Source organism: Narcine bancroftii, chromosome 5 (genome assembly GCF_036971445.1).
Source record: "Narcine bancroftii isolate sNarBan1 chromosome 5, sNarBan1.hap1, whole genome shotgun sequence".
In the NCBI taxonomy this organism is placed as follows: Eukaryota; Metazoa; Chordata; class Chondrichthyes; order Torpediniformes; family Narcinidae; genus Narcine; species Narcine bancroftii.
The window spans coordinates 213,330,792-213,342,326 of NC_091473.1; the positions used below are offsets into that span (position 1 = coordinate 213,330,792).

Below are 11,535 nucleotides of genomic sequence, written 5' to 3' on the forward strand. Positions count from 1 at the left end.
CCCATTTGTTAGAAACAGAAGTACCTTTAAAGAAATTGCTCGAGACAAAAATTGAGAACAAAGAACATTTATTACAACAACAATGCAAAGTCGGGTATCCCTTACCCTGGGAATACACACAAACACTGGGGCTCACCCAACTTTTATACAGTAAATTTCAGTATCAGAATACCCTCCCCCTTACATTCTTCTGCCCCCTGGATGGGTTTGGCATAGGCAATCCTTCCTGCCTACGTGCAGTTTCAGTATACTTGGAGGACCAGGGGGTATCCTGTTGGTGTCTTCTCATGCCATTATCCCCATTGTCCTTATTCACAACCTTGCCCTTGTCCCCATTCACACCTTTCCAACTCTCAGGACAGTCCCTTCATATGCAGGGTTCGCTAATCTTGTCTTGGGTTTACTAGTTAAATATGCATAACTTGAAAAATCTGTGTATGACTTACTAATTATATATGTAGAACTTGCTAATACTGTCTAAGGTTTTCTAATTATTTATGCAAGCCTTGCTAATTCTATCTGGGGCTTGGCGACCCTTATCTCGTCTGTCCTTATCTCCTTCATTCAGTGAACTTGCTTCTTTCTGAAGGGCTAGGAGATTCTTATCTTACTCAGACAGTGTCAGCTTCCTGCCTTCTCATATCCATGTCTCATGTTGTTTGTACTGGCTTCATTAATTTACGTATGTATCTATTTTATTTTCTTCATGTTCATATTGCAATATCAGTTTTTCTCATCTCTCACACCCTTTTGATTTATTTTCACCCTGCTTGCTACAGCCACGAAGGTATGAAGTTTGAGCTTTTCTGATTTCTTTTTTCAGATTCTTTTTACATTCAATATCTTCTTTGGCTTGGCTTCGCGGACGAAGATTTATGGAGGGGGTAAAAAGTCCACGTCAGCTGCAGGCTCGTTTGTGGCTGACCAGTCCGATGCGGGACAGGCAGACACGATTGCAGCGGTTGCAAGGGAAAATTGGTTGGTTGGGGTTGGGTGTTGGGTTTTTCCTCCTTTGCCTTTTGTCAGTGAGGTGGGCTCTGCGGTCTTCTTCAAAGGAGGCTGCTGCCCGCCAAACTGTGAGGCGCCAAGATGCACGGTTTGAGGCGTTATCAGCCCACTGGCGGTGGTCAATGTGGCAGGCACCAAGAGATTTCTTTAGGCAGTCCTTGTACCTTTTCTTTGGTGCACCTCTGTCACGGTGGCCAGTGGAGAGCTCGCCATATAATACGATCTTGGGAAGGCGATGGTCCTCCATTCTGGAGACGTGACCCATCCAGCGCAGCTGAATCTTCAGCAGCGTGGACTCGATGCTGTCGACCTCTGCCATCTCGAGTACCTCGACGTTAGGGGTGTGAGCGCTCCAATGGATGTTGAGGATGGAGCGGAGACAACGCTGGTGGAAGCGTTCTAGGAGCCGTAGGTGGTGCCGGTAGAGGACCCATGATTCGGAGCCGAACAGGAGTGTGGGTATGACAACGGCTCTGTATACGCTTATCTTTGTGAGGTTTTTCAGTTGGTTGTTTTTCCAGACTCTTTTGTGTAGTCTTCCAAAGGCGCTATTTGCCTTGGCGAGTCTGTTGTCTATCTCATTGTCGATCCTTGCATCTGATGAAATGGTGCAGCCGAGATAGGTAAACTGGTTGACCGTTTTGAGTTTTGTGTGCCCGATGGAGATGTGGGGGGGCTGGTAGTCATGGTGGGGAGCTGGCTGATGGAGGACCTCAGTTTTCTTCAGGCTGATTTCCAGGCCAAACATTTAGTACCCAAACATCTCCTTTTTTCCTTGTTTCTTGTATTTATTTTAGTACTCTCTCTTTTTTCGAACCAAGTTTCCAATATCCCTTGAGAAACAAATTTCATGTAATATTGGACTGTCTTTATTATCTGATAATACCAAAAACCTGATTCCGAGGATCTGCCGGCCACATGAAAGGGATCTCCTTATGCCAGCTCCCATTGTTGGGACGGGGTTGCCAGGGGCGTATCCTCGGCCGATGACCTCAGGACGCGACGTGCCGTGGCGTGGTGACGTCAGACAGCAGCAGCCATGGCCGGCAGCGGAGAGCGCTCGCCGCTGTTGCCAGGAGGTGGAACTGAGGAAGGCGGTTTGGCGTCGGCTTCCAACACTGGCCCGGGCTCGGGCTCGGTCTCAGGCCCAGGTCCAGGCCCAGTCCCGAGCCTGGGCCTGGGCCTGTCAGCTCCGCTCTACGTCCACGGTAAGGGAAGTGGGGCGGCGCCGGTAGCGGAGGGGAGGGGAGGGGGGCGGATCCCCGGCGGCTCGTGTCACGTGGGAGAGCGTTGGCTGGAACATGCGCGTACGGACCAATGGCGTGCGGCGTTCGCACCGCGGTCTAGCCCCGCCCCAAGTCGTGTGAATCGACCCAATGACCCCGCCGTCAATCATCTGTCACAAGATTCGCCTATTCTTGCGCACTGATTCCCTCCAGCCCCGCCCCCTGCTTTGGCCCCACCCACATATTGCCCCACCCCATGGACATGTTGCCCTGCCCGACCCCCTTCCTTGAGTGCCTGTCACTGCACTGCCTCAACAGTGCAGAACCTGTTGCCTTGCCTGTTCTTGTGTGGTGTGACTGACGCTCTCCTCTTCATGTTCCCACCTCCAGGTTTCCCGGACTACCCTGAGACACCGTCACCTGCCCCCGCGGTTTTGCCTGGCGAGGATTTGCCTCCCTACTCCCCAACGACCAGCCCCGAGAGTGGAAGCTCCCCAATGATCAACTGCAGAGTTTGTCAGTCGCTCATCAATGTGGAGGGCAAGATGCAACAGCATGTTGTCAAGTGTGGGGTGTGCAATGAGGCAACGGTGAGGGCTAAAAAGCGTTCCACTCTGTTGCTGCACTGAACAGAGTCCACAGATGGGTGGGTTCATTGAGTTCACTAGGGACTGACAGAGAGTGGGATCTTTTCCTTGCAACGTCATATTCTGCTGTGTGCTGTTTAGCACAATATGATTACAGCATCAGTAACTCTGGTTTGAATCCAGTGTTGTCAAAAGGAGCTTGCACGATCTCACCACAACCATGCAAGTTTACTCTGGGTGCTCTGGTTTACTTCCATGTTCTCAATATGGACGGGGTTAGCAGGTGAATTGGTTTCGGGGTGTAATTGGGAGGCTTGGCCCTTGGGCTGTGAGGTCATGTTACTGTGCTGTATCTCCAAATTAAAAATTAGAAATGAGCACAAGCAAGATCATAGTGAGAGTACAGGGTTGGGGTTCATTCAGGACCCTGCTGGCAGTGGGGAAGAATCTGGGTGTGTGATTTCACTCTTTCCACCTTCCCACCCACTCTGCTCCCCCCTCTCTCACTCACTGTTCACTCCACCCATCCCTCTCCCCGCCCGCCCCATCGGCCCATCCATGTGTACATCCCACCTCTCTCACCCACCCTCCCCCTCTTCCCTTCCCAATTTTCCCTCCCTTTTCCCTCTTTACCATCTCCCATTCTCCCTGCCCCCCCATCTCTCCCTCTTTCCTCCTTTTCTTCTCTCCCAACAGCCCATAAAGAATGCTCCAACGGGGAAGAAATATGTTCGGTGTCCATGTAACTGTCTCCTCATCTGTAAAGTCACATCTCAGAGGATCGCTTGTCCCCGACCTTACTGGTAAGAAAACCCAGTACCGTGATATCCACCTGAGAGAAGAGAGATGAAGAGACCCCAAACAATGTTCAAGTATTCCCCTGAAAGAGAGGGACAGGGAAAAACTGGTCAGTGGACAGTTATCTCCCTGAGAGAGAGGGACTGAGAGACACCAGTCAGTGAACAGATATTCCCCATGAGAGAGGGACTGAGAGAAATAGATTGGTGTACTCGGTGTTCAGCTTTGGGGGAACAGATTGGGATGCAGTGCATTAATGCTGTTCTTTTCCCATTCCTTTCTCTCTCCACCTCCCCCTTCCCTCTCTCCTCCCACTCTTGCCCCTTCTCAACCCTTCTTCCCCTCTGAATCACACTCCCCTCTCCCCTCACATCCTCCACCACTCTCGCCCCCTTTTCCCCTTGTCCCTACTGCTGTCGCACCGTTTTCCTCTCTCGCCCCTCCTCCCCTCTCCACTCTCACCCACCGCTCTCCCCCTCCCCCCTCACTCTCCCCCCTACCCCCTCTCCCTCACAGTAAGCGGATCATTAACCTGGGTCCGGTGCACCCTGGTCCAAGCAGTCCTGATCCAGACCCACAGCCCCCCGGAGTGCGCGTTATCTGTGGGCACTGCAAGCACACCTTCTTGGTGAGTCCCGGGCCGCAGAAGTCAGAGAGAGGGCGTGGGAGTCAGAGTGCAGGCCTTGTTGAGGGGGCGTAGGGGTCAGGAAGGTGGTGTGGGGTTCAGGACCAGGGTGTGAGGGTTGGGGAGGGAGCATAGGGGTTGGGGAGAGGCGCGGGGGTCAGGTAGAAGATGCAGGGGTCAGGGTTAAGCCCTAGGGTTCGGGGTTGGGCACAGTGAATGGATATGATATATTAGTGTCTGATATGGGGGGGGGTTGGGGGTGTGTCAGTGTCCTGGATGTGAGGGGTCAGGGTTTGATATGTGGGGTTCAGGATCTATCTGTGTTAGGGGCATGGATTGAATGTGAAGGGTTTGGGGATAGTATCTGGGGTGTGGGGTCAAGGTCTGGGTCTGCATTCAGTGTTGGATCAGTGTTCAGGGCCTCAGGGTCAATGTCCGGGGTGTGAGGGATCAGTGTTTGGCGTCTGGGGTGTGAGGGGCCTGGGGTCAATGTCCACGGTGTGAGTGATCAGTGTTCAGGGTCTTGGGGTGACGCTGCGGTCTCTTGTCTTACAGTGGCAAGTGTTCACTGACCGGGCGCTGGCTCGCTGCCCTCACTGTCGCCGAGTGTGAGTATAAACTCAGTCCTGACCAACTTCTCCTCCACCCGTTACCCAGAACCATGTGCTCGATGCTCCTGGTGTGGGATATGGAGACCGGGAATTGTGCACAGAGCTCCTAGTGTGGGTCATGGACGAAGGGAACAGTGCATACTGCTCCCAGTGTGTTTTGACCAAGGGATACGGAGATGGGATCTGTGAATGGTGCACCTGTTATGAGATATGGAGATCAGAAACTGTACATGGTGCTCCTGGTGTGGGATACAGACTGAGAACTGCAAATGCTGCTCCTGTTGTGGTCTGACCCAAGGATATGGAGAGAGGGACACGTGCACTGTGCTACTGGTGCAATCTAACCCAGGGGATAGAGGTGTGAACTCTGTACGGTGCTCCCACTGTGGTTTGACTCAGGGATACAGAGACAGGAATTGTGCATGGTGTTCCTGGTGTAGTTTTATCCAGGGATACAGAGATGGGAACTATGCATGGTACTCCCGGTGTGGTAAGACCCATGGGTACAAAGACAGGAAGTTTACATGGTGTGGTCTGACCAAGGGAGATGGACACGGAAACTGTGTATGGTGCTTTCTTAATGCTGGCCAATGCTGTTCTTCCACGTGGAAAGGTTTTCATTCCAGAGGACAGAGTGATGAAGGAAGCATTGGGCCACACTTATCTTTATTGGTTGGAACACTGAGTCCAGGAGCAGTGATGTGCGAGAAGTGGGTGAGACCACACTAGGAGTATCACAAGCAGTTATGGACTCAAGTTACAAGGAGAGCCTGAATCAGCTGTGACTTTTCTCCCTGGAGTGTCAGAAGCTGAGGTGGTGTGGGGGTTAGGGTGAGGGAGATGGGGACGGTGAAGGTTCAGAGGGAGACATCTGGGTGTGTGTAACTTCTTGAGGTTTATCAGTCCTCAAGGGGTGTGAATAAGGTGGACGGTCACTGTCTGCCTAGCACCCCCCCCCCCCAAGAGTTGGGGAGTCTAATACTCAGGGAGGGCACAGTTTTAAGATGAGAGATGTGAGCTTTAAAGGGAACCTGAGGGGCATTATCTTCACACAGAAAGTGGTGGGATGAGCTGTGGAGGAAGGGGTTAAGTTGGAAAAACTGACACTATTTAATATATAATGGGGTAGGTCCAGGGACGGAATGTTCAGAGGGAGAGGGGGATGGTACAGAGGGGGATGAGGATGGGGAAGGTTCAGGGGATGACGTCTGGTGACAGGGACATTTCAGAGGGAGATGGGGACAGTGAAGGTTCAGAGGGAGACGTCTGGAGACGGTTCAGAGGGAGACGTCTGGAGACGGTTCAGAGGGAGACGTCTGGAGACGGTTCAGAGGGAGACGTCTGGAGACGGTTCAGAGGGAGACGTCTGGAGACGGTTCAGAGGGAGACGTCTGGAGACGGTTCAGAGGGAGACGTCTGGAGACGGTTCAGAGGGAGACGTCTGGAGACGGTTCAGAGGGAGACGTCTGGAGACGGTTCAGAGGGAGACGTCTGGAGACGGTTCAGAGGGAGACGTCTGGAGACGGTTCAGAGGGAGACGTCTGGAGACGGTTCAGAGGGAGACGTCTGGAGACGGTTCAGAGGGAGACGTCTGGAGACGGTTCAGAGGGAGACGTCTGGAGACGGTTCAGAGGGAGACGTCTGGAGACGGTTCAGAGGGAGACGTCTGGAGACGGTTCAGAGGGAGACGTCTGGAGACGGTTCAGAGGGAGACATCTGGAGACGGTTCAGAGGGAGACGTCTGGAGACGGTTCAGAGGGAGACGTCTGGAGACGGTTCAGAGGGAGACGTCTGGAGACGGTTCAGAGGGAGACGGTTCAGAGGGAGACGGTTCAGAGGGAGACGTCTGGAGACGGTTCAGAGGGAGACGGTTCAGAGGGAGACGGTTCAGAGGGAGACGTCTGGAGACGGTTCAGAGGGAGACGTCTGGAGACGGTTCAGAGGGAGACGTCTGGAGACGGTTCAGAGGGAGACGTCTGGAGACGGTTCAGAGGGAGACGTCTGGAGACGGTTCAGAGGGAGACGTCTGGAGACGGTTCAGAGGGAGACGTCTGGAGACGGTTCAGAGGGAGACGTCTGGAGACGGTTCAGAGGGAGACGTCTGGAGACGGTTCAGAGGGAGACGTCTGGAGACGGTTCAGAGGGAGACGTCTGGAGACGGTTCAGAGGGAGACGTCTGGAGACGGTTCAGAGGGAGACGTCTGGAGACGGTTCAGAGGCATGGATCAACTTGTGCTTATCACTCCCTCCTTATTCAGTTCATCCTCTCACTCCTCAGGTCGTCGATTGGCAGAAGGTATCCCCGCAAATGTTGCCTTTGGATGTTCAGCCTCGGGCTGCTGCTTTCCATTCTAACAGCTGTGGTGGCAGTGAGTATCTGAGCAATAGTGGGCTTGGTGTAATTAATACTCTGCTTGTGTTCACTGTCAATAACCGATCAATTATCTGGCTTCAGTACTGATCAGTTCATGAGAAATACTCTGCTCCCACTCCCTCACCCACTGATCAATGTTCTGCTCCCCATTCCCCTATCCACTGATCAATGCTCTACTCCGCACTCCCTCACCCACCGATCAATGCTCTGAGCCCTGACTCTCTCACATACCAATCAATACTCAGCGCCCCCACCTTCTCAACCACTGATTGAGTGCTGGCTCACAGCCCTTGCTGTTGCCAAGTGTGAGTACAAACAGTCTGGACCAACTGCTCCTGCATCCCAGTTATCCAGAACCATGTTCTTGGAGCTCCCAGTGGGAAATACGGAGACAGAGTACTATGCCCATGTTCCCAGTGTCGTCTCATGTTTACCCAGGGATATCCTATTTGTCTGACCTCTTCCCCCATCACTCATCCTCTCCAATCCAGACCTCATCCCAGTGAACCTCATCTGTTCCCTTTCAGAAATGTGGCAACCAGAATTACAGAGTGTTCCAAGTGCAGTCTGAACAAAGTTATATATTGCAGCAATGTGATTTTTTTTTCCCACATTAAGTGTCTGGCCAAAAGAGGCCAAGTATCCCACACTCCTGGTCTACTTCTGTTGTTGTTTTCAATGAGCTCTGAGCACTGACCCCCAGCTCCCTCTACACGGACCCCCACATTCCCTCTGCACGGACCTGTAGACCTGGACCCCCAGATCCTTCTAGGTGGACCTGCACCCTCAAATTCCTTTGTGCAGATGCCCTGCGTGGACCCAAACCCTCCCGTCCAGACGCAAACGCTTCTCTGTGGTCTGGGAATCTCCGATTTCCCCATGGAACCTGGGCCCCTCTAATCTCCCCCCTTCATGTGGCCCGAGCTCCGGAACCCTCCATACAGACCTGGACCTCCCATTGATGTGCCCCTGCCACACAACATCCAGAAGTGAAACACCACCTTGTCAGTGATGGGATGTAGGTCGTATATCTGATCGCCCTATTCCAGGAAGCCGGAGAACTTTTTCTTACCAGTGTGGGGCAGAAGTGTGCGCGGTAGGACAGGGGCCCAATTTGGAACTTACACTCTTTCTCCCCCCCCCCCCCACAGGCGACGACGTGGGTCAAGGCGAAGAGCTACCATGGGATCTATGCAGCGTGGGTGGTGACTGCTGTGTTGTCGGCCTGTTGCCTGGCCCGAGCCTGCTACTGGGCCTGTGTGCGGGTCAGCCACCCCATCCAGAACTTCTCCTGACCACGGTCACAACCAATGCTCTTTGGCGAGCCTCGAGCACCGGGCCAGCCGTCCACCAGGCCAGGGGTCACTGAGCCAGTGTCATCGGGCTGGGAGAATTCCTCCACCAAGCCAGGGGTCACTGGGCCAGAGGTCATGGAGCCAGGGGTCACTGGGCTAGGGTTGCAGAGCCAATGGTCACTGAGCCAGGAGAATCCCTCCACTGGATTGGGGTCACCAAGCTAGGAGAATCCCTCCATCAGGTCATGGGTCTCCAGATCAGTGGTCACTGAGCCAGAGATCACCAAGGGTTGGGAGAATCCCTTCACTGGTCTGGGATCAGAGCCAGGGGTCACAAGGCCAAGAGAATCCTTCCACTGGGCCAGAGTCCCTGAGTTGGATAGTTTGTCCACTCTCCTCTACCACCCATTTCTCAGCTTCCTCATTCTGTTCTCTCACTTTCTATCCATGATTCTGGTGTGGATTGGTGAAATATCCTCCTCCTGGTGTGCTTTGGTGAGGTCCCATTTCTGGTTTGAGTCAAGATGAGGAAGACGACATCCCCCTTCACTGGTATGAGTCGGTGAGATGTCCATCTCTCATTGTTTTGGTCAGATCTTGCAATCCTGGTGTGGGTAAAGGTGAGGCACAACATTCCTTGGGTACTGTTTGTTTGCAGCAGGTAATTTATGCACAGCTCTTTTGCCTGGAAGATAACACTAATCGCGATGCTTGCTGTATCATGTCTTCTATTTAATGATGAAAATTAAATTTTATGTTATTTACCAGAATGTGATAAAGACTTTTGCAGCACTCTGCTCAGTTTGTTGCTGCAGGCTCCACTGCTGATCCTGGAGAAATTCATCGTTGTCAGAGTCTCTCTTACCTCAGTAGGCAAAACACTGAGCAGCAAGATCCCAAAACCTGTTTACCACCCAGCAAGGTGACATGGGATTCATTGGGTTGGGATTGAGACTTGACAGGTTCCTTGCCTAGGTGTGTGCAGATGGGCCAATTCCAGAAGGGGTGGGTCAGTAAGGTTGCAGATGATACAAAGGTTTAAAATGTGGAAGGTTGCTGCATGATGAGGACAAAATGCAGAGATGGGCTGAGAAATGGCAGATGGAATTTAATCTGGATAAGGGTGAAGTGATGCACTTTGGTGAAGACGGAGTATGTAGTTAGCAGAATTCTTAACAGTGGGGAGGAACTGAGAGATCTTGGGGTCCAGGTTCATAGATCCCTCAAGGGTGCTTAAGAAGGCACATGGTGTGCTGGCCTTCATTAGTCAGGTGATTGAGTTCAAGAGTAATGTTTGAAGCTCTATAAAACCTTTTACGAGGAGTGTGGTAGAAGAGAGGGACCTGGGAATACAGATACAAAATTCCCTGCAAGGGTGTCAAGAGAGCTTTTGGAATATTGGCTTTCATAGATCAAAGTACTGAGTATAGGAACTTGGATGTTATGGTAAAGTTAGATGTTGGGGAGGCCAAATTTGGAGTATTGCATGCAGTTTTGGTCACCTAACTACAGGAAAGATATCAATAAAATAGGGTGCAGAGAAGATTCACTTGGATTTGCCTGGACTTCAGGAACTGGACAAGGTTAAACAAGTTAGGACTTAATTCCCTGGAACATAGAAGAATGATGGGAAATTTGATAGAGGTATTTAAAATCATGAGGGGGGAATAGACAGAGTAAATGTAGATAGGTTTTTCCCCACTGAGCATAGGTGAGATACAAACTGAAGGTCATGGGTCAAGAGTGAAAGGGGAAATGTTTAGGGGGAACTTCACACAGAATGTGGGGTGAGAGTGTGGAATGAGTTTCCAGCTGAAGTGAATGTGGGCTCAATTTTAACAATTAAGAGGAATTTGGTCAGGTACATGGATGGGAGAATTATGGAGGGCTATACACTGGCTGCAGGTGAGTGGGATAGGAAAAAAAAGTTTGACACAGACAGAAGGGCCGAAGAGGCCTATTTCTGTGCTGCAATGTTTTATGGTTCTAAAACTCTGGTTAGACCACATTTGGAGCATTATGCTCATTTCTGGTCACCTCGTTACAGGAAGGATGTAGATGCTTTGGTAATGGTGCAGAGATTTACTAGGATATTGCCTGAATTGGCAAACACGTTTCATGAAGAAAGGTTGACTGAGCCAGGGCCTTCCTCTTTGGAAAGGCTTAGGATGAGAGGTGACTTTAGTTATATAAGAGTATGAGGGGCATAGATAGGGTGGGGAGCCAGCAATTTTTCCTGGGGCAAAGGTAGCAAATACCAGAGTATATCTGTTTCAGGTGATTGGAAAAAAGTTTAGGGGAGATGTCAGGGGTACATTTTATTTTACAGAGGTGGGTGCCCAGATTGTATTGCTGGGGATGGTGGTGAAGGCTGATATAAACACGCTTAGATAGGCAAATTGATATAGGATCAGCACAGTACAGGGCCATCAACCCAGTGTTGTGCCAACCTAATAACTCTAACAACTGCCGATTTTTTCCTACTGCTTAACTCTCCATTATTTTTAGTTCCAATCACTTATCGAAGTCTCTGAAAAGATCCCAGTGGACTTACCTTCACCACCATTGGCGACAGCGCACTCCTTGCACCCACCACTCTGTGTGAACTTGCCTCTTGCATCCCCCTGAATTTACTCCCAAGCACTTTAAATCCCGTGTCCCCTTGTCATTACATTTCAGTCCTGGAAAAAAGCTCTGCCCATTTGGGTACAAGGACTAAAATGGTGAATGTAGGCTTTGAGGAGTATTGTAGAACAGAGAACCTTTGGAGGCCGAGGACTAACATGGTGAATGCTGGGGAGAGTTGTAGATCAGAGAGACCTTGAAGTACAAAGACATTGTTTCCTGGAAGTGGTGACATGGGTAGACAGGCCAGAGTCCAGGAACAGGGATGTCCTGTTGCAACTTTATAAGATATGGGTGAGACACCACTTGGAGTAGTATCATGGGCAGATCTGGACACACATTGCCACTAACGCTCAGACACGCACACACAGATGGAGGCACCTATC

At 51.3% G+C, this 11,535-nt stretch overlaps 1 protein-coding gene across 2 annotated transcripts; it reads left to right on the plus strand.

Moving 5' to 3' along the window:
- Positions 1–2,005: 2,005 nt before the first annotated feature.
- On the plus strand, positions 2,006–9,288 carry LOC138764809 (type 1 phosphatidylinositol 4,5-bisphosphate 4-phosphatase-like). 2 transcript variants are annotated; one of them, XM_069941115.1, is made up of 7 exons: positions 2,007–2,216; positions 2,625–2,824; positions 3,518–3,624; positions 4,136–4,247; positions 4,800–4,852; positions 7,134–7,224; positions 8,381–9,288. In XM_069941115.1, exons 1-7 carry the CDS (start codon positions 2,048–2,050, stop codon positions 8,522–8,524), a joined length of 876 nt encoding a protein of 291 aa, XP_069797216.1. In that variant the 5' UTR covers positions 2,007–2,047; the 3' UTR covers positions 8,525–9,288. The 2 variants fall into 2 exon arrangements, with proteins under 2 accessions (XP_069797217.1, XP_069797216.1); XM_069941116.1 differs by lacking the exons at positions 4,136–4,247; positions 7,134–7,224 and having other exon boundaries at positions 2,006–2,216.
- The last annotated feature ends 2,247 nt before the right edge of the window (positions 9,289–11,535 follow it).